The sequence below is a fragment of the Gobio gobio genome (genome assembly GCF_949357685.1).
Source record: "Gobio gobio genome assembly, chromosome: 22".
In the NCBI taxonomy this organism is placed as follows: Eukaryota; Metazoa; Chordata; class Actinopteri; order Cypriniformes; family Gobionidae; genus Gobio; species Gobio gobio.
In genome coordinates this window covers 2507318-2531341 of record NC_137118.1, presented here as the reverse complement: position 1 = coordinate 2531341, position 24024 = coordinate 2507318, and the positions used below count along the sequence as shown (strand labels likewise).

The window sequence follows — 24024 nt, the reverse complement described above, 5'->3', positions numbered from 1 at the left end:
AAATTGAAGTTTACTTAATCCATTTGTGTTACATAAATGATTTGAGTTGCATTAACTGAAACTGGGCGGGGCTTGTTAGTTCCCAGCATGCTTTGAACATGGCTAAATCAAGAGGGAGTAAATGTTGTTATTTTATATGTAAAAGTGTTATTTTATGTATTTTTGAGAGAGATGAGAAAGGGGGAGACTTGATTGTGTTTAATAGTGTTTAATATTCAATTATGTTGGAATTATTCGAGAAATTTAAATTAAAGTTACCATTGTGGAGAAGAGCGGATCATTTACTTAGCCTGTGGACTAAAACATCAGATGTCATAACGGCTGTGTTGAAGGAGCTTTTAATGCTTAGCATTTAAGATACTAATATGTGCTATTGCTAGCTAAAAGTTTGCAGTATGATAATTCAGATGTGTAACATTAAAATTAAATTGAAATTGAAGTGGATGAATCATGTCAGGGAGCCGAGCCGTATAAAATTCACTTTGACACTACTTAAATGGATCACTTAAAGGGGTCATGAACTGGCTTTTTGAATTTTTTATACTGTTGTCTGAGGTCAACTTATGACGTTTGCGTGATTTTTACATTCAGAAACATCATAATGAATAAGTAATAGGCTATTTTCTCCCCTGGTTTAGAGCCTCTCTCCAGGAAATCTCTGTTTTTATGGGCGTGCCGCACTGGAGACTTCGAAGTAAACGCCCACTGCTCTGATTGGATAACAGTTTTGCATAATAATGAGTTTCGGCTCCCCCGTCAGTACATGTGGGGAATTGTTTTTGAAAACTTCCAATGTGGAGAAACGGCAACCGGAATGATTCGCCACCACAGGACTTGCAAAATGTCAAATACACACAATGATTTATCTCTCCTCCACCTGCTATTAATATAAATGTTATTTTTGTATTACTTGGTCCACCCGATCGGTGGATATAACCGCGAACCGTGCATCACTAACACACACACACACAAGCAACCACAAGCCAATCACGTGCATCAGCAAAACTTCACTGCAGACGAATCAGCATGTTCAAAACTTCCACAACATCATCAATAGATATCAAACGATCTGTAACAATGTAACACTAACACATATAAACACATGTTTTACTCACATCAGTGTGTTGCAGCGTTCCTGTCGGATCCAGAAGCACAGCATTGTGTTTTAATCTCAATATGTCTGCAAATCCAGTCTCCACCTGTGTCTTGTTTACAAATGAATCCGCGGTGAAATGAAGCGAACAAACGCGCAGTGTCTTCCCCACATGAGCTGGATCTTCATTAAAAATAAAGTTCAATCACACATTCCTAATATTAGAATCTGAAGGAAGCCAGGCACAGCGCAATATCTTACTCTCTTCGGCATGTTTATTGCTCGGTAGCGAGACCCGTTTAGCTCCACGAGTCGGTGGGCGGGGCTGCTCTTCTGTTGAGGCGGTGCTTCACCATACGATGACATCAAGGTGTGGCATATTCTGAGATCTCTCGTTTTCTGGGTCTGGTGTCAATAAAAGCTTTTCTTTGACTAACAAGGAAGTTTTCAGCTCCAAAACGTACAGGATATTCTTATTTTACGATGAACTTTTATATATCAAAGGCTCAAAGGAAAGTTGATTTCTCAATTTATGACCCCTTTAAAATGGATTCAGTCTATAATATTGAAGTTACATGAACAAATTTGTTTGTTTAACCTAATTTATTTTATTTATGTGGGACCGATGTACACAATTAAATCGCTTTTTTTTTTCCAGTGTTCAACTTTTTTTTTCGCCCATTAGATTGCCTGGATCTTTTTTAAATGCACAAACACCTTGAGTCCACTGAGCGGCACTACCATAGTTTTTTGGTGCATTCAAGGCAGTTTGATTTTAGCATTATATTTTGGTGCGTTCCTCCTGGGAAGTTCGTATTTACAAGTAGAGAAGTCTTGTTTGCGACGTCAAGTGTTCAACCTTCTCTTAATGTGCTACACAATAAAATACAGCAACGTTTTTAAACTCCAATTCTAGAAAATTAAGAACAGCAAATGTGCATCATGTGCGTTTCGATTTTTTAAATTTTTTATTAATTTATGAAGCCACTATAAACTTTATCATTACATATTATATTGTTATATCACAATGCTATTATATTTTGCGCAGGGAATTATTTTGTTGTAAATAAAAAAGCCTGACAATGTCGTCGCTAAATATCTATAAATATTGTGGTATTCTGACACGTTTCTCACTGACTTACACAGGGCTTAAAGAAAATACCGAGCTTTCCAATCGTTTTTACGACTTTGTGGTGGCATTCATGTGCCATGAATCATTACATATCAGAAATCACAGGTCTCAGATCAGCCTTTAGAATGAACACGGTTACTCACATGTTGTGGCGTTACTGTCGAGTCCATATCGTAAAAGTCTGCGGCGAAACTGCGACTGATTTCCCAAAGAATCCACAGTGAAATGTAGCGAACACAAATAAATAATGCTCAACTGAGACGTTCACATTGTTGAGAATAAATCAGCTCATTCCTAGCATTAGGATCCTTTGGAAGGTCATGTTATTTTTAGTCAGTTCGTCTCTCCTCGTCATCTCACTAACACTCCAGTGGGCGGGGCCAAAGCTGTGATGATGAAGTGGGCGTTGATCTTCTTCTGCAGAGGCGCTCTTTCACCATCTATTATAGGCTCATCCACAACGAGTCCATCTCTGGGCTCGGGTGCAATAAAAGCTGTTTTTGGACTAACAGTTCGGAAACTTACAGGATATTCTTAAAGTATGATGACCTCTCATATGTCAAAAGTTTATTTCTCAGTTCATGACCCCTTTAACTCTACAATAAATGCGCTTCTTCACCAGCTAATTACTCTTTGATGCCATAGAAATACACAGAGCTACAGCAAAAAATGTTCAAAAACTAAATTCTATGTACAAGTTCACCCTGCTTTGGTTTAATGTCCCGAACCCGGAAATGTAAAACAGTTCATAATGAGTGAAATCAGACACAGCATTTCTTCTTTAGGCCTCATTACACATAATAAATGAAAACGTTGGGATTTCACACGACTGACTTTGACCTAACTTGAGCTGTTCGACTACGAGTCACAATCCAAATTCCAAAAATATGTTCTTAAATAAACCAAACACAGAGGGGCCTGAGACCCAGGGGACGGACAGCCTCAGGCTGAAGCTATGAGCCCAATGGAGAGGGAGAAAAGGGAGGAGGAAGGAGAAAGGGATGGGGAATGAAGATTTCTGATTTATTCACCATGTCAGAGATCGTGGCGCCCTTGGATTTGACCCAAACTAAATCATCCACATCTCACAGGGGATGATCTGAAAAAGAGACACCGCAGACGGGCCAGTGCTTCAGGAAACCAGCATCCCGAAAAACATGGGAATGTGTGTCATGGGTAAATTATCCTTATTCGGTCAGAAATTATTTGGACCCTTGTGATCACTACCACATCTAACTGTGCTGTGTCAAATGAATTAAAATGAATTGACTCATTTCCAACTATTTATTTCAGAGTTAATTGAAATGTGTTTACCCAAATATGCAAAGACCCAGAGCTGTGCTGGTTTTGATTATGATCATCAGGAGTAGCAATATGACATGAACTAGACATTAGAATACATTCAGATTTTTATGTATTTATACTAGGGCTGCACAATATATCGAAATTATCGAAATATCTCAAATGTACATATCGCAATATGCATATCGCAAGGGCACGCAATATCTGAACGATTTTAATAGGCTAATTCAACATTGTGAAAAGTGTACGTTTTAGGTCGACGCATATAGCAGAGAATAGACTGGGCACACGACTGAAACTGATGTGACTTGCTGACGTTAAAAAGAGTTATTAAGCGCAATAACTTGCGAAAAACAACTCCTTACGGTCTCGTGCTGTCTAATGTCTGACACACACACCGAAATAGGGCACAAGCCGTTCTTTTTGTCTTGTTACACACTCAAACTGTCAAATACACACACAGTTATGTCAAAATGGCTGTCTTGATGAGTATTCATGTAAACACAGTCGGTTATGCTTTAAGTGAACGATATCAGTTGAGGAAAGAAACCGAATGTGTGTCAATAGGATCCGTGCATTAGGTCTTAAAGTGACAGCCTGCTAATACAGTAAACCTGCAAGTACAAAGCAAAGAGTTTTTGGTATTTAAATATTGGCATTACATGTTTTGTTCCCTTACGAGAGTACTCTCGTATTGCGTTTTGCTAAAACGCAATGGGGGAATTCCTTTCCTCGAGATATTGAAGCAAATTTTTATCCAAAAATACCTTTTATACGCAGTGCAGCTGCACAACTCTCAGCAGGAAGCAGCTGCGTGCTGATTGGCTGTGCCGCTGCAACTGCAGCAACCTATAGCGAGACCGTGGGGCGGGACGGACCAATCAGGTCCTTCCAAATTCCCGCCACAAGGGGCAACAGAATTTGCATAGCCTAGGGTATATAAGACCCACTCTCGCAAGGTTAGTCAGATTAATTCTTCTTCAGCGACTTGCAATCGTTGAGCTCCGGATCGAAGCCTGCCATCGACACGCACCCAGCGGAACACGCAGCCTGAGGACGTCGGATTCTCCGCCTTCAGCCTGCCTTCCAGCTGCGCCATCCGGCACCATATCCTTTCATACCTTCTGTTTTTCTAAAACATTCAAAAAGAGCCGAGACGTTGTTGCAAATGTCTCGTTCCTGCGCCTCGTGCAGAGGTTTCATCGCGGACGAGGATCGGCACATCATCTGCGTGTCATGTCTCGGACGAGACCACACGCAGGCTGCACTCAACCAGGGCGGCTGCCCTGAGTGCGACGAGCTGGCGCTGCAGACCCTTCGGGCTCGGCTCGCCAGCTTCGACTCGGATCCCGTCCCGTGCTCCCAGCCTCTAGAGCCACGGAAGAAAAAACGTCGCGACCAGAGGCCACCGGAGCGCTCTGACGAGCACACGCCGGGCATGTCCCCGCGTGCCTCGCCATCGCCCGTGTTGTTCGTCGACGAGCAGCACAGCTCCCCTCGCATGGCGGCTGCTGCTGTTTCGTTCGGCGGACCGGAGGAGGAAGAGGATGACAGCCTTTCCCTTGCTGCATCCGGGAGCGGGTGGTCGGACGCCGCCTCGGAGCACGCCATTTCGACGCGGACGGCTAGCGGCGTCATAACCTCAGTTGACACTGAGCTTATGCGCTTGCTCACCAAGGCCGTGGACGACCTCGGCATTGACTGGTCTCAGCCCGAGGAGCCCACGAGAAGCCGACTGGATGAGTGGTATTTCGAGAACCGCCGTCAACCGACCGCTCAAAGACCCGCTCCCTTCTTTCCAGAAGTCCACGAGGAGCTAACAAAATCGTGGAAGGCGCCATTTTCTTCTCGCGCCAAATCCTCTTTTTCTCCAGCGCTCTCGGTAGTCGATGGCGCTCAGAAAAAAGGATATCAAGCCCTTCCTCCCCTCGAGGAAGCTGTCGCTGCACACCTTTGCCCGCCCTCCGCCAGAGGATGGCAGTCAAAGGCTGTGCACCCTTCCAAAGCCTGCCGCACTACGTCCAGCCTCGCCGGTCGAGCATTCGCCTCCGCCGGCCAGGCGGCGTCAGCGCTGCACTCTATGGCGGTGCTTCAAGTCTTTCAGGCCAAACTCCTCCGTTCCCTGGACGAGTCTGTTCCTGATAACGAGGCTCTGAAGGATCTGCGCGGCGCCACTGACTTGGCCCTGCGCGCCACCAAGGCCAATGCTCAGGCGATCGGCAGATGCATGACCAGCCTGACGGTGTTGGAGCGCCATTTGTGGCTTAACTTAACGGAGATGAAGGACACGGACAAGACCGCTTTCCTGGACGCGCCCATTTCGCCTTCAGGATTGTTTGGTTCCGCCGTGGTTGGGTTCACGGAGCGCTTCACTGAGGCACAGAAGGCTTCGCAGGCAATGCGACATTTCCTGCCCAAGCGTTCCAGCTCCTCCGCTAGCCGTCAAGCTAAAGCTGGACCAGCCCAGCCCACCAAGGCGCCGCCTTCAGCTCGCCAGCCTCACGCGGCTTCCAAGCCCGGTCAGCGTTCCCGCTCTACGAGCCGCAGCAGACCGCCGGAGCGGCGAGGTCCACGACCCAGCAATGTGTCGAAACCTGAGCCTCCGAAGCCTTCCTAGCCAGAGGTATGAAGAGAAGGCGGATAGTGCCCGCTTCGGCCGGTGCACCGCCTCGCTCTCTTCTAAAACGTTCCCCAGCTCCCTTCAAGGCGGCTGGGAACGCCACATTCACAGCCAACGAGCCCGCAAGCAAGCGCGCTCGCCTGTACACAAACGCCGTTTTCACGGCGACCCATATGAGTCACAAAAAGAGCTTTTTCTCTGTAGGCAGTGTGCCAGCATTAAAGCATGTACCCCTACACTCAAGCACTCCCCCATGTTCCCCAGCCCCCTGCACTCAGGTGGCTGGAAACATTATTCTCATAGTCAACGAGCCCGCACTCAAGCGCGCTCGCCTGTACACAAGCACCAATCCTCTACAGGGAGTGCAGAATTATTAGGCACGTTGATTTTCTGATCATATTTTTTTTCCAGGCACATTTGACCAATTCCAAACCACAGTAATCCTAATAACTACTATTGATTTAGTATTTAATAATGTATAAGTGATATATAATTGTTCATGAAGGCTGGAAATGAAAATCACCTTATATTCAGGTGTGCAGAATTATTAGGCATGTTTTCTTTTACAGATAAATTGAGCCATAAAAGAGATTTAACTCAGACTGAAAAGTCAAAAAGTATTAAATGCCCATGAGAAGGATGCAATACTAATGCAATACTAGACATTGCAGTTAAGGCATGACCATTGGACAGTGAAATGCTCGTTGGGTCAGCAGGGTCAGACAAAAACATGTGGCGGAGAAAAGACACCTGTTAACTGCAAAAGAATTAAGAATTAAGGTGAAGAATTAAGGGTGAAACCATCAGGAACCCTTTAGTCTCCAGCGCCACCATTTTCCAGAGCTGAACCTACCTGGAGTCTCCAGAAGTGAAGGTGTCAGGATCTCAGAGACTTCAGGTAGGTAAAGAATCCTAAAAAATGACCCCCACTAGATAAGAATCACAAGCTGAAGTGTTGTAAAATACATGAAGAAGGTTTTTTTTATAGGCTTTATGGACAGATAGGTTGAGAGTGACTCTTGAAGGACCAGCACCACATCCTCTAGTACCACTGTTTGAAGAATTCATCTTCCAGAATCTGGCAGTACGTTTTGGGAGTTCATTTTAGTCCATTCTGAAGTCCGTTTTGCAGAGATGGACTTAAAAATGAACTCCCAAAACGTACTGCCAGATTCTGGAAGATGAATTCTTAATTCTTTTGCAGTTAACAGGTGTCTTTTCTCCGCCACCTGTTTTTGTCAGATCCTGCTGACCCAACGAGCATTTCACTGTCCAATGGTCACGCCTTAACGGCAATGTCTAGTATTGCATTAGTATTGCATCCTTCTCATGGGCATTTAATACTTTTTGACTTTTCAGTCTGAGTTAAATCTCTTTTTTGGCTCAATTTATCTGTAAAAGAAAACATGCCTAATAATTCTGCACACCTGAATATAAGGTGATTTTCATTTCCAGCCTTCATGAACAATTATATATCACTTATACATTATTAAATACTAAATCAATAGTAGTTATTAGGATTACTGTGGTTTGGAATTGGTCAAATGTGCCTGGAAAAAAAATATGATCAGAAAATCAACGTGCCTAATAATTCTGCACTCCCTGTATGTCCCCCGGCCCCCTGCACTCAGGCGGCGGGAAACAATTCCCTCATAAGCGCCAACTTAGCGCAAGGTTCTCGGGCCACCGAGTCCCTGTTACTCAGCGACTCGCCCCACAGATTAATTCAGCCCCTGGCTTTGAAGGCCGAGGCCTGGTGGGCCATTCCCGGCATTTTGAAATGGGTGTTGAACATAATAGAACGAGGTTACTCGGTACAGTTTGCTCGCAGACCACCGCGCTTTCGCGCCGTGGAAGAGACAACGGTGAGAAGCGATGAAAGTCACGTGCTTCGAACCGAGATATCAAAACTGTTAATAAAGGGAGCGGTAGAAGCCGTACACCCCTCACAGAGCGAGTCGGGCTTTTACAGCCGTTACTTCCTTGTACCAAAAAAGGACGGTGGTCTAAGACCCATCCTAGATCTCAGACATTTGAACAAAGCCCTTATGAAGCGCCCGTTCAGAATGTTGAGAATGAAACAAATCCTCGCGCACATTCGCCCGGGAGATTGGTTTTTCACTGTGGATCTAGAGGATGCCTATTTCCACATACAAATAGCCCCCCATCACAGGCCATTCTTGAGATTCGCCTTCGAGGGGAAAGCATACCAATACAAGGTGCTACCTTTTGGTCTATCTCTAGCCCCTCGCACGTTTACAAAGTGCATGGAAGCGGCGCTAACCCCGCTGAGGCTTCGGGGAATGAGAATTCTCAACTATCTCGACGACTGGCTCATAATAGCTCAGTCAGAGATACAGTTATTAAACCACAGATCTTGGCTTCTCAACCATTTACAATGCTTGGGACTCAGAATCAACGTGGCAAAGAGTTTATTGTCTCCCACACAGAAAGTTTCGTTTCTGGGAACAGTATTGGACTCACTGCAGATGAGCGCGCGGCTGACGTCACAGCGCGATTAACCTGACTAACCTTGCGATAGTGGGTCTTATATACCCTAGGCTATGTAAATTCTGTTGCCCCTTGTGGCGGGAATTTGGAAGGACCTGATTGGTCCGTCCCGCCCCACGGTCTCGCTATAGGTTGCTGCAGTTGCAGCGGCACAGCCAATCAGCACGCAGCTGCTTCCTGCTGAGAGTTGTGCAGCTGCACTGCGTATAAAAGGTATTTTTGGATAAAAATTTGCTTCAATATCTCGAGGAAAGGAATTCCCCCATAGCGTTTTAGCAAAACACAATACTCGTTCCCTCATCTTAGGGAACCGAGGTTACGTTAGTAACCGAAACGTTCGTTTACATTGATGTTAAAATTATATTGTCAGATTTGTGACATAAATGTTTGCTCAAACACTGCGGGTCACTTTCAGAAGGTGCAGCGATGCTTTCTTTTCCCAGAAAGAATGTGAAACACATAAATTATATCATTTTCAGTTTTTAAATAATTTTTTTTTTTATATTTATATAGATTTTACACACTTGATGCAATATCGTATTGCATATCGAATATCGCATTATTGAACAAGGATATCGCATTTCGCATTTTTCTTCAATATCGCACAGTCCACAAAATGATACTGTAAGGTGGAAAATAATCAAAGATATTTGAAATATGACAAAATCATCTGCTTTGCTGTTAACTGCCATCGTCGTGATCAAGATATTGAAATTGACTCAACCCCCTCCACCTTAACGCCATCAGAGGGGCCAGTTGGGGTTTGAAGAACAAAAGGCTGGCTGGTCAAAAGGTTTTCACACCTGTGATACAATGGGGGAAGGTTTGGTCTGATTGGTTATTTTCAAATGTCTCACGGGTTGGTCTGATTGGTCAGTTTTACAAGAGTAAGTTTTGAATTTGGTGACATCAGGAAGAGGATAAAAGAAGGATTGCATTCTGTAGCTCGCTCTCTTTTAATTCTCTGCCTTCTCTTGAGAGGGCTCTCTTTGGTTTCTCTGGCTTTCTCTGGAGAGAGCTGTTCTTTAGCTCTCTCCCTTTCTCTCTCTCTCTCTCTCTCTCTATCTCTCTCTTTCTCTCTCTCTATCTCACAGGTAACATTCTAGGCAGAGGCCTACAGAGCTTAATTAATGGTTTATGTTTTACATTTATTTGAAACGATTTTAAGTGTAACCATAACCAGAATTTGTGTTTCCTTTTAGAAGAGATTTATGTCTATGATGTAATTGACATTTTACATTTACTTGATTGTTAATAAATTGTTACATTTTGATCCTTTCTGAATTAATCTGTAATTATTAACTATCTCCAATGTGGAACGTTATAATTGTAACAAAGGGTTAAAACGGAACGATCAAATGTATGATTAACTACCAAATATAGATGACCAAACAATCGGTTGGGATTCTCTTCTAAATGCGACCACTATGATAAATGGAGTCAGATAAAGAATATTATAATCAAATCCATTCTTCCAGCTGAGACACTGAACGCGTAAGGCCTTCACCGCGGTTCGCTACCGATCATTGGAGCGAATTCATGCGGTCTTACAGTTGGTGACCCCGAATACGTGATGTTGCGAGCAGACGAGCAACGTGTTTTCAGCGAAGTATTGGATTTAAAATCAACAAGAGATTTGAGCTTCTCTTTCCTCAGCTGTTCTGTTGATCTTGTGAATGGATTAAAGCGGACCCTCCGACCAGAATGAGTAAGTAAACCTTCTTTGCCTTTTAGAATTGTTGAGGGAAAGTTTTATTTGCAACTCACACATATAGACACATTTCTAGAACGGGTCGGTATGCCCACTATAGATCGGAACCGTAGAAATCCGATATTGTGTAAGAATTAGACGTGAAACATGACTTTTCAGGGAAATAACAGCAGCAGTGTAGATGAGGAAATTATGGCAATTTTAGGCGTACAATTACAAGATCTCCTCGTTCGATTAAGCGATAAAGGATTGAACCTGAAATGGAGTAACACCGAAATTATATCCTGGTATTCTGCTAAGGGCGCACAGCTCAAATCTGAATCAAAATACAAGAAAATCCCCGCTGCAATTGTTTATTTGCTTCGTCGTAACGATCTCAAGACAATGGTCGAGAACGAACGAACGATAGCAAATATCAAAGAAATTGAAAGATTGCGATCTGACGAATTACAAAAGTTAAGATCAAAAGTCGAATCAGTCTCATACGAGCAACTTGAGTGGGCTAGGCAGCGTGAAAATATGGCAACAAAAATTGATCAGTTACAAGGAAAACTTCAAACCCGCAATAATTACATATCTGCTCTCGAAGATTGTTGTGATAATGCAGGATTTCCAGTGGCCGCGGTAAAACAAGCAGCACTGAATGAAACTTTTGAGCTAGCGAAGCCAAATGATAGTGATGACGATGACGCTGCGTTAGGATACAGGCCACAAACTCGTAACCGAGCTCCTGTGTTAATGCCTGAACATCCAAAACAACGAAGCCTGATAAAGACTCGCACAAAAGCTAACGACACAGCTAAGAAATCTGTTAAGGTCGCCGTGCTTAAAACTATGACTAATGCGAACGACGAAACCACAACGATCAGCCGTCCGTTAACCTGCGAAGAATGTTCCAGACACAAACAAGTCGTTGGAGTAATGCCAAGAAAAGGGCCGTTTCAACCCTACTGGGAAACATTGATGCTACAGGCTACGGTGTATAAGCTAGAAGTTAGAGACGTGTGGCAAATAGCACTTCTCACTCTCCCTGAAGAGCTCAGACCGAAACTAACCGAAGGCATGAAGTCTGGCAGCATAATAGACCGAGTCCGCAACGAAACAGACGAAGCCATATATGAACGACTAAAACAGGCATTATTAGAAATGAGGGGACCGACACACGCAGATTGGAGCAAAATACTAGAAATCCAACAGGCGAGTGATGAAACATTTGAGACATACGCCGAGCGGTTATGGGTAACTTACAGAGAACACTCAGGATTAGAAAATGCAGATCGAGACCATGACGCGTTATTACAACTTGTGAAAAATAATGCTGGCATCCCAATCCAACGGGCTTTGTCAAATGGCGTCGATCCAGTTAAAAACACATTCCAATCCATAGTAGACTGGGGCTCAAGAATAGAAAATAGATGGAAATCTAAGCTAAATGCTGAAAAGTGCATTACTCCCATCAAAATCAAAATCAAAATCAAATCAAATCAAAATCAAATCAAAATCAAAATCAAAATCAAAATCAAAATCAAAAATCAAATCAATCAAATCAAATCAAATCACTTTATTTGTCACTCTACATATGCACAAGTGCAACAGTAGGTGAAATTCTTAGGTGCAGTTCCGAGCAACATGGTAGTCATGACATGACATGTACAACATTTAAAGCAGCATCAGATTACACTGATGCGCCCACAATTACTCACAGCACAGTAAACTCTACAATAAACAATAAATAATTTACACAATGTGAGTGTAGTTCTCACAGCTTTAAACAATATACACATACTTACAATATACATATACTTTAAACAATATACACTAAACATACACTAAACAATATACATTACGCTATAATAGTAATAATAATATACAATGTACAGTATAAAATATTATTCACAGATTGAAAAATTGAAATCCAAAGTGCAATAGATGCTGTATGATAAATAAATGTGTATATAATGTGTGTTTATCTACAGTGGGTTGTGCTGAGTGATATTCTGTCCAGTGTGTGTTATGATCCTGATGGGTCAAGAGTTAAGGAGTCTGATTGTTTGTGGGAAGAAGCTGTTCTGGAGTCGGCTGGTGCGTGATCTGATGCTGCGGTACCGTCTGCCTGATGGCATCAGTGAGAGCAGCCCATGGCTCGGGTGGCTAGAGTCTCTGATGATCCTCTGAGCTCTCTTCACACACCGCCTGACATAAATGTCCTGGAGGGAGGGAAGCTCACCTCCGATGATGCAGCTGGCCGTGCGCACTACCCTTTGCAGGGCTTTGCGGCTGCGGGCGGTACTGTTGCCGTACCAGGTGGTGATGCAGCCAGTCAGCAGGCTCTCTATGGTGCAGGTGTAGAACCGTGTGAGGATGTGGCGGCTCATTCCAAACCTCCTCAGCCGTCGCAGGAAGAAAAGGCGCTGATGAGCCTTCTTCACAACGGCCTCGGTGTGGACGGACCATGAGAGTTCCTCTGTGATGTGGACACCGAGGAACTTGAAGCTGCTGACTCTCTCCACCGGTGCTCCATCGATGGTGATGGGGCGGTGTTCTCTCTCATTCCTCCTGAAGTCGACCACCAGCTCCTTGGTCTTGCTGACGTTGAGGGAGAGGTTGTGCTCCTGACACCACCGTGTCAGAGTGTGCACCTCCTCTCTGTAGGCCGTTTCATCATTGTCAGTGATGAGACCTACCACCGTCGTATCGTCAGCAAACTTGATGATGGTGTTGGAGCTGTGGGTTGCCACACAGTCATGTGTGTACAAAGAGTACAGGAGTGGGCTGAGAACACAGCCCTGAGGGGCTCCAGTGTTGAGAGTCAGTGGTGAGGAGATGTTACTGCCCATTCTGACCACCTGGCGTCTGTTTGACAGGAAGTCCAGGATCCAGCTGCATAACAAGCTGTTTAAGCCGAGAGCCCGGAGTTTAATGTCAAGTATGGAGGGCACAATGGTGTTGAATGCTGAGCTGTAGTCTACAAACAGCATTCTCACATATGTGTTCCTCTTTTCCAGGTGGGAGAGAGCAGTGTGAATTGTTGATGAAATGGCATCATCAGTGGAGCGGTTTTTGCGGTATGCAAACTGCAGTGGGTCCAGTGAGGGGGGGAGAACAGAGCAGATGTGGTTTCTGACTAGTTTCTCAAAGCATTTGCTGATGATGGGGGTCAGAGCAACAGGACGCCAGTCGTTTAAGCAGAGTGTTTTTGACTGCTTAGGTACAGGAACAATGGTGGACGTTTTGAAGCATGTGGGGACCACAGACAGGGAGAGGGACAGGTTAAAAATGTCCGTGAAAACTCCAGCCAGTTGGCGCGCGCACGCTCTGATGACGCGGCCGGGAATCCCGTCTGGACCCGCAGCTTTTCGGACGTTCACCCGCCGGAAGGATCGGGTTACATCCGCTACAGATACGGAGAGTGCACTAACCTCTGTATCTTCAGCCGCGAGCTCTCTCTCCGCGAGGGCGGTGTTATTTCCCTCAAAGCGAGCATAAAAGGTGTTGAGCTCGTCCGGGAGAGAGGCAGCGGTGTTCACGGTGGAGTTTGTGTTCCCTTTATAGTCTGTGATGGTGTTAATTCCCCTCCACATGCTTCTGGAGTCGGTGGTGTTGAACTGTCCTTCAATCTTGTCCCTGTACTGGCGTTTTGCTGCTTTGATTGTTTTCCGGAGGGCATAACTTGCTTGTTTATGCTCCTCCGCATTACCGGAGTTAAAGGCGAAGGTCCGCGCATTGAGTGCCGCGCGAACATCCCCATTTATCCACGGCTTCTGGTTTGGGTACAGCCGAATTGTTTTGGTCGGAACAACGTCATCTACGCACTTCCTGATGAAACACGTTACGCTATCGGCGTAGACCTCGATGTCGTCATCAGAGGCCGACCGGAACATCTCCCAGTCCGCGTGATCAAAACAGTCCTGTAGCATAGAGTCCGATTGGTCTGACCAGCACTGGATGGTTCTGAGGGCGGGTGCTTCCTGTTTCAGTCTCTGCCTGTAAGCGGGCAAAAGTAGAATGGACGCGTGATCTGATTTGCCGAATGGTGGGCGAGGGAGGGACTTGTAACCCTCCTTGAAGGGGGAGTAGCAGTGGTCTAAAACACGGTTCCCTCGCGTGTTGATGCTAACATGTTGGTGGTATTTGGGTGCGATGCGCTTGAAGTTGGCTTTGTTAAAGTCCCCGGTCACAATAAACGCAGCCTCAGGATGCGCGGTTTCCTGCTCACTCACTGACCTATACAGTTCCTTTAGTGCCCGGTCTGTGTCGGCTTGTGGGGGAATATACACCGCTGTGATGATGACCGCGGTGAATTCCCTCGGTAGCCAGAATGGTCGGCACAGAACCATGAGAAATTCCAGATCAGGAGAGCAGAAAGACTTGATAGAGTGTACGTTCCTCTGATCACACCAGGATCGGTTGATCATAAAACACACACCCCCGCCTTTGCTTTTCCCGGAGAGATCTTTTTCTCTGTCCATCCGATGCACGGAGAACCCCGTGGTTTCGATGGCTGAGTCTGGAATCTCAGCGGACATCCAAGTTTCTGTAAGGCAGATAATGCAGCAGTCCCTCGTGTCTCGTTGGAAAGAGATCCGCGCTCTCAGCTCGCAGAGTTTATTGTCCAGAGACTGAACATTTGCCAGTAAAATACTGGGAAGCGGGGGTCGGTTTGCGCGGCGTCTTAATCTGACGAGTACGCCAGCTCTACAGCCCCTTCTCCGGCCGCGTCTCCGCGGCCGGGCCACCCAGACAAAGGGTTCCGCTGCTGTGTTTGTAAACGGCGTGTCGTCGTTGATGAATTTAAAGTCCGGTTTTCGGTGTGCGATTGCCGAACCAATGTCCAAAAGTGTCTGTCTGTCGTACGTAGTAAGGCAGACAACATCCAAGACAAAAAACACAAAAACTATAAACAGAACAAACAAAAAACTACAATGCTTCAGCAGAGCTTGCGACGTTGCGGCCGTCCTCGGCGCCATCTTGACTCAAGCCATAATGGTTAACAGCAATGGGATTAAAAAGCATGTTCACTTCGTAGATGAGGTGACTTGCTCTAATGAATCTGAAGCATTTAGTTCAGAAAATGCACAAGAAAGTGTGTCTATTTTAGCTCTTAAGGGGATGCAGGATGATTTGCAAGCATCCGAGAGTCATGAATATACTGAAACTCCAGGAGAAGGTAGCAGACAACCCAACAGACAACCCAATGGCAAAGAGAACAGGTTTTGCAGATACTGTCAGAAAATCGGGCATGTCGATGGAAAATGCTGGTCACTGGGTAACGGGCGACCTCCGCCGTATTTTCAGAAAAATAGGAAATTACTTTCTAAAGGCAAAGAACAGCGCTCATTTGCCGGTCAAACTATCAGTGAGCTAACTGCAGTGTTCATGCAAGGGCTTCAGCTATTAACTTCACTTGCGAGCGGGCTAGCAGCCTCTTAGCAAGATTAAAACACCCAGATTGCAATGATCCTGTTTGTATTTTCAAATTTGTAATTGTATAACACATTGCGCGCATTGATTACACATAGTTGTTTGTGCTACAAGATACACATAGACTAGTCAAGTTTATTCTTTAAAACACAAGATTGCTTTACTGTAAGTGATGAAACACTTAGGATAAAGGCCGTAGATGCTACGCATTCTAGGCCATGTATCTTGTGTAAATTGGAATAACTTTAATACTGGAATTGTACAGCAATTTCAAGTTGCATGTGTCAATGTTGAATTTGTTTGTCTCCTATAATGCAAGCTCTGCTATTTCCCATATAGCTGCAGTAAACCATAAACAGGAACATAGAATTGCCATCTGGCTACAGTGTGAATTACAATTGCATTAACCATGAAAATGTCTTCATCGCAACAGGACTCAATAACTCTGACCTTTGCTATTTCTAATTTGAGAAAGTTATAATACTTTTCATTGGTTCAATTCCCAGTGCCAAAAAGGAGGGGAATTGTGCTGTTAAATGTGGCACAGATAATAGAAAACCAATTCATCCTTCACTCAAAATGACTGTAATAGTCTGAAGTGTTAATACACAGAAACAACAGCAGTAATTAACTGTGTTTCTCTCTAAATTTGCAATTCCTTGGAGGACGGCGGCCAAAAGGCCCCCCTCCCCCTGCATCTCAAAACTTGAGATGTGAGAGATGGGTGCGAATATCTTTATATATATTTGATGGGGTCAATCACACCTCACAATATGTCTACATGACCTCCCAGTGAAAAAACTGGAATTAAATTATGCAACACAGATTGATATTGATTATATTCCACCCATCTCCAAAACATTAACACAGAATACACCCTACACTCACGACAACATCACCTGGAATAGACCAAATCTATTCAGGCTGAACACTACACATCATAAACGACAAAGATGACATAGAGTCTAAAAGTGTTACATCACTAAAGATCTATTGTTCATCTTTTCACACTAACAGATCCAGATAGCTACACACACTCACACACACACACACACACACACACACACACACACACACACACACACACACACACACACACACACACACACACACACACACACACACACACACACACACACACACACACACACACACACACACACACACACACACACACACTCTGTTACCAGGAATACCCATTATTGTATGACTAATCATATTTAGATCTACATTAATTACATTGGAAGTTTCCTGAACAAACACAGTGGTTATTATATATATGTATGCTTTCATAAATGTGATTGATTTGTTGTTTTTCTTTTATGGTTTATTGATGCGTACCATCTTTTTTAATGTATCAATTGCACTGACTTTTGCTACATTTCCTTTGAGAAATTCAAACCAAAATGCTCAAATTCCACTAGTATAATAGTGGAAAGTTAGATGAACTTTGAGTTTGATTTCCGAGTCTTGGTTACACTGAATATTTTGCTAATACTCCTCATGAAAAGGGGGACTTAAAATCAACAATGATTTGTTTTGTTATAATGCATTTTATTTCAATGTTCCCAGAAACAATGTACGAGCTTGTGGAATCTTCTTTTTATTCTCAAACCCTGACCACTTTATTAAGTATTTCGATTTAAGGGCTTATTGCCGGAGACCATTTTGATATGACCACATCAGACTTCTGACCACTGAAAAATACCATGTATGCTTTTGTTCTTTGTTGTGCTAAATGATCTTTTAACCACAGAATACCCGCAGCAAAAGTTCGCTCCTGTGTCCTGCCTCAAAAGAGCGACTGTTCTTGAGGTGTGAAGTTTTCAATGGACGTTTTTGCATATCAATGATGAAGTTCTCATGCAGGGCTACAAGGACAACAAAGGCTGAAAACTGATCAGCTGCTTTTGCAACAAGTCTGGACGAGAAGTCTGAAGAATAACATCTACACACAACAGAAAGCATATCTTTGTGGACAATGCCACCTTTGGACTCAATGGTTGTGGCCAATGGTGCCAAACGGGGAACTGTAAGGTGGAAAATAATCAAAGATATTTGAAATATGACAAAATCATCTGCTTTGCTGTTAACTGCCATCGTCGTGATCAAGATATTGAAATTGACTCAACCCCCTCCACCTTAACGCCATCAGAGGGGCCAGTTGGGGTTTGAAGAACAAAAGGCTGGCTGGTCAAAAGGTTTTCACACCTGTGATACAATGGGGGAAGGTTTGGTCTGATTGGTTATTTTCAAATGTCTCACGGGTTGGTCTGATTGGTCAGTTTTACAAGAGTAAGTTTTGAATTTGGTGACATCAGGAAGAGGATAAAAGAAGGATTGCATTCTGTAGCTCGCTCTCTTTTAATTCTCTGCCTTCTCTTGAGAGGGCTCTCTTTGGTTTCTCTGGCTTTCTCTGGAGAGAGCTGTTCTTTAGCTCTCTCCCTTTCTCTCTCTCTCTCTCTCTCTCTATCTCTCTCTTTCTCTCTCTCTATCTCACAGGTAACATTCTAGGCAGAGGCCTACAGAGCTTAATTAATGGTTTATGTTTTACATTTATTTGAAACGATTTTAAGTGTAACCATAACCAGAATTTGTGTTTCCTTTTAGAAGAGATTTATGTCTATGATGTAATTGACATTTTACATTTACTTGATTGTTAATAAATTGTTACATTTTGATCCTTTCTGAATTAATCTGTAATTATTAACTATCTCCAATGTGGAACGTTATAATTGTAACAAAGGGTTAAAACGGAACGATCAAATGTATGATTAACTACCAAATATAGATGACCAAACAATCGGTTGGGATTCTCTTCTAAATGCGACCACTATGATAAATGGAGTCAGATAAAGAATATTATAATCAAATCCATTCTTCCAGCTGAGACACTGAACGCGTAAGGCCTTCACCGCGGTTCGCTACCGATCATTGGAGCGAATTCATGCGGTCTTACAATACATTGGCTCTATTTACTACCAAATAACTACCAGATAAATACAAAGCGGATATACAGGTAATTCAGTCTTGGAAGAAATATTCATTTTGATTGATTGCAGATTTTTGTGTCATGGCCAATCCCAAAATGCATTTTCTCCAGGTTAATACAGAATTATTGGCACCCTTGGTAAATATGAGCAAAGCCGGCTGTGGAAATAAATCTGCATTTTTTATCTTTTATCTTTCATTAAAAAAATTCCCAAAAATCTAACCTTTCATTGAAGTAAAGAATTTAATGTGGGGGGAAAAAATCACATTATGAAATAAATGTTTTTCTCCAAAACACGTTGGATACAATTATTGGCACCCCTAGAATGTTTTATGAGTAAAATATCAATAAAATTACTATTCTCATTAATATTTATGGTTTTTAATCACACCAGTGTGACTATGAGCATGAGATGGTCCAGCCATGACTTCCTGTCCCACAGGAGTATAAATATGAGGAAGGCCAAATTCCCTCAATCATCATCACAATGAGTAAAAGCACAGAATATAGTTCAGATGTGCAACTAAAGATTGTTGAGCTTCACACAATAAGAAAAGAGCTAAAGCACTGAAAATGCCCATTTCCACCATCAGGGCAATAATGAAGAAGTTCAGTCCACTAAAGATGTTCTGAATCTGGAAGAGGACGTGTGTGTGTGTGGGTGTGTGTGTGTGTGTGTGTGTGTGTGTGTGTGTGTGTGTGTGTGTGTGTGTGTGTGTGTGTGTGTGTGTGTGTGTGTGTGTGTGTGTGTGTGTGTGTGTGTGAGAGTGTGTGTGTGTGTGTGTGTGTGTGTGTGTGTGTGTGTGTGTGTGTGTGTGTGTGTGTGTGTGTGTGTGTGTGTGTCGTCCTAATGCACGAGAGGAGGAGCGTTTGAGTGGACAAAGACTCTCCAAGATCACAGATGGCAGAGATTAGTCGAGTCTTGGGCTCAGAAAGACTAAAAACTGTCTCCAACAGCTCCGCCATCAGCACAAATCCAGAAACAAACTCCAGCATATTCAGTGTTCAGACACGACTGGACCCTCAGACGGGACCTGTGGTCACATGACACTAAAACAAGAGCTTTTGGGCGGCAAACCCACCAGATGGAGATCAGAAGCCGCCCATGGCCACGGTTAAACACACCGCTGGATCTTTAATGTCAGGGCCGGCGTTTTTGCTCCTGGACTTCTTGTTCAGACACACGGCATCATGGATTCAAGCAAACACCAGCAGATAAAACATCAAAACCTGCTGGAGATCTTATAATGGGCCGTGGTTGGATCTTCCATCAGGACAATGATCCGAAATCAACACAGAAATGTGTCAGTGAGCACAAACTGAAGGCCTGAGCTGAACCCTATAGAGAATGAGTGATGGAGTGAAGAGAAGAGCTGGAATCTGAAGGATCTGGAGAGATTCTGTGTGAAGGAATGGGCTCTGATCTCCAAACTCATCCGCCATTACAGAAGAAAACTCGAGCGTCTGTCCTGGGGGAAGGACGGGGCAACACTAGAGTTCCCCCCATTTTCAATTGTTTTACTTCAATGAAAGGATAGCTTCTTTGTTCATATTTACCAAGGGGGGCAATAATTCTAACCACAACTGTATATGCCAGCGTAAGAATGTTGGAGTGTGTGGTGCTCATAAAGTGAGAGAAAAACAAACACATTCACTTTTTCTACAAGATTGATTCTGTCAGACCAGCTGTTAGACTAAATGCAAGGGATCTCCTTGGGTGGTTTAATGTGGTTGCTTGCTTACACAAATCAAGAGTCCAACCACAAAATATTGTTATGATTGTCTTGGCACAGCTAATAAATGTCAATGTCATTCCCTCAAAAGCTTCAGTGATACTCTCGAGCTCCCTCACCGTCTCTGCAGTCTTCCCCGTGGAATCCCGGACAGCATCGCCATTCCAGAGAAGTGATTTTCCTGTAGGTCACTCTGTACACAGGTCTCACCAGAGTTCTGTAGCTGGAAAACATACACTGAGACGTTTAGCCGTCATGTGAGAGTGACCAGCAGAGTATAATCCAGCATATGCCATGAGATCATGGGCCCGTTTCAGTAAAGACGTTTCAACCAACTCTGAGTTTAAACCTGAACTCTGAGTTGACTTACTCTGAGATGGGAAACTCTGAGTTTCAGAACAGCTCAATTGAGGTAGTTCGATCAACTCTGAGTTAAGCACATGCACTCCAACTATGAAAAGCCACGATCAATGGAGCTACGAAATTACAATTCACCATGGCAACAGCACCCAACAAAAAGACATTTGCATACTTCCGGGTCAATATGTATGTTTAATTCTTAATTATTTTAATTAAGTTTAATTTTCATGGTATCCAAAAGGCACAAAAAGAATGTGGCAGCAGCTAAAAATGAAAAATAAAAACATAATTCAATCAGATAAAGCTTTAAGCATAAAATGTTCATGGGTGTTGACTTTACAAACATTTGACATATTAATTAAATATCATTCAGTGTCCAATGTGCAGCAGCTTTTCCCACTTTTTCCCACCCTTTTCACAGACTGTGATGGCGCGTTTTAATGGTCATCAATATCGTAAATCCTGCAACGTTTTTTTTTTAAATTTTTTATGTATGTACATTTATAACACAAATACTTTGTATTATATTTCTTTTGCATCAAATTACAAAAAACAAGTTCCCGCTGCTGTGAGAGTGTTTCTAATACAGTGTCTATGGGAGTGATGGTGAAAATTAACATCTTTCTCTCTTTTCACTTCCGTTATCAAACTCAATCTATTTTTCCCTCTTTTTGAAAGTTGTTAAATCACTATTGTGGAGTTTTTCTTTTGCTATTTGAGCAAATGGGGACACAAAAAACATATATTTATAATATATTAAATAAAGCATTTGTGGCGTTTGAATGAATGAATAAACTATTTAAACACAGCTGGCGCTTTAAAAAAGGGGAGGAGACTGAAAGAAACTCTGGGTTTACCAAAGATAACCTGCTCTTGACCAGGTTAGGTTCACAGAGTAAGTTACCCTGGTAACTGACTCAGAGTATAAGTTACCTCTCTTTCAGAAACGGGTTTGACATACCTCCCATTCTGAAACAGATAACCCAGAGTTTCCCTTATTTCAGGGTTAACATACTCAGAGTTTTCACTTAACCTCCTTTCTGAAACGGGCCCCATTTCTCCTTACCTGATGAGGTTTGAACACGGTCCAGGCCATCGGCAACTCTGAAACAGTCGCTGCACAACAGTCTCAGTCCCATTCTGTGTCTGACATGAAACGGCCTTCTGAACGGTGTACTGGCACCAGTTCCTGATTCGTCACATGATGAAGAAATAATAATGACAAAGACAAGGAAAATCCCAAATTAGAGCTTTAGATAGAGAGTACACTCTATAGAGACAGAGCGTATTTAGGCCAATTGACTTTGCATTGTGTGAGGCTGCATCCTTGTCATTTCGGACTTATAACAAAAAACAGAACAATGTCTAAAAGCTGATATGTGACAAAGTGAACTGCAAACAAGCTAAAAAACACATAAATAAGTTTTTATAAGCTGTCGACCCAAAAAAACGAGAGTTTAAGGAGACAAAAGTGGATAAAGACAGTAAAACGTGACGCTTCATGGGTACATTTTAGTATCCTGACACTCAGTTTGCCTATGTGTGCAGTAAATATGTTGTCACTGTTAAGTCAAATATCAAAATGTCAGGTTTATATATGATATTTCCTGTCGCTGATAACGTTAACCTGTAGTGTGTGTAGTTCTCAGTGTAATATAACGTGTCGCGCTCTGTCTCAATGGCCTGAATCCACTTTTTTGTCTTTAAACGCTCGTTTTTTGGGTCAACAGCTTATAAAAACGTCTGGGTTTTTGGCTGTGGGTTTTGCTCAGCTTGTTTGCTGTACACCTTGTCACATATCAGCTTTAAGACATTGTTCTGTTTTTTGTTATAAGTCCGAAATGACAAGGAGGAGCTTCAAACAATGCAAAGTCAATGGAGAGCGTTCGATTGTTTTCCCCCCCGGTGTGGGCGTGGCCTTCAGATTATGACGCGTGTCGCTCTGTCTCTATTGCCAACATTTTTACATGCACATCAACTTTAACGCCATCCCATTCTTAATCCGTAGGGTTTAATATGGAGTCGGCCCACCCTTCAGCTCTTCTGGGAAGGCTCTAGGTGTGTTTATGGGGATTTTTGACCATTGTTTGTGAGGTCAGGCTCTGATGTTGGACGAGAAGGCCTGGCTCTCAGTCTCCGCTCTAATTCATCCCAAAGCTGTTCTATCGGCTTGAGGTCAGGACTCAAGTTCCTCCACACCAAACTCGCTCATCCATGTCTTTATGGAGACGCTTTGTGCACTGGAGCATGCTGGGACAGGAAGGGGCCGTCCCCAAACTGGGCCCACAAAGTTGGGAGCATGAAATTGTCCAAAATGTCTTGGTGAAGCATTAAAGGCAGCATGAAATCAAATTTTACAATTCGTATTTTTATATTTAATATTGTAGTGTTTACTATAACTGATTTATCTGTGCACTTCATTATTCAAAAAAAAAAATGTACCCTTATAATCTTTAATCAAATATGTTAACTTTCCCTCCCACATCGAAACCCCACCACCTCTCAGAAACCCGTCACTGATCGAAATATGCTCAGTAACATGTGTAGAAAATATTTAGAGAGAAAATACATTTATTTAAGAGATAGACCGAGTTTTTCTCCACAACTGAGTGCAAACTTCAAATCTGCCTCCATTTTGTTAGCAACGCCCAACTTCCAACGATCCAATCAATTCCCGAAGGACGAAATCAAGCCTCGCCCTACATTTTTTCTAATTTCAGAAGCCGTTTCACTTGGAAATACGTCACAATAAGGAGAAAAAGACGATCTCAACTTCCGTTTCATGCCGACTTTAAGAGTTCCTTTCACTGGAACTAACCCCTGAAAACTTTACCAAACTTTACACTCGGCACAATGCAGTCAGGCAAGTCCCGTTCTCCTGGCAACCGCCAAACCCAGACTCGTCCATGGGATTGTCAGACAGAGAAGCGTGATTTGTCACTCAGAGAACACGTCTCCACTGCTCTAGAGTCCAGTGGCGGCACACTTTACCCCACTGCATCCCACGCTTTGCAATTGCACTAAGGCTTGGATGAGCTGCTCGGCCATGGAAACCCATTCCATGAAGCTCTACACACTGTTCTTGAGCTCATCTGAAGGCCACAGAAGTTTGGAGGTCTGGAGCTCTTGACTCTGCAGAAAGTTGGCCA

The 24024-nt window shown here is 43.3% G+C and overlaps 1 protein-coding gene across 1 annotated transcript in view; it reads right to left on the bottom strand.

Annotated features, from left to right (window-relative positions):
- col26a1 (collagen, type XXVI, alpha 1) overlaps positions 1-24024 on the bottom strand; it is a 72434-nt gene that overhangs the window by 43932 nt on the left and 4478 nt on the right. The window contains exons 2-3 of the mRNA XM_079804722.1: positions 21942-22064; positions 20635-20738 (exon numbers count right to left, since the gene is read on the bottom strand). Coding sequence (XP_079660848.1) covers positions 20635-20738; positions 21942-22064 — 227 coding nt within the window. The remainder of the gene's footprint in view (positions 1-20634; positions 20739-21941; positions 22065-24024) is intronic.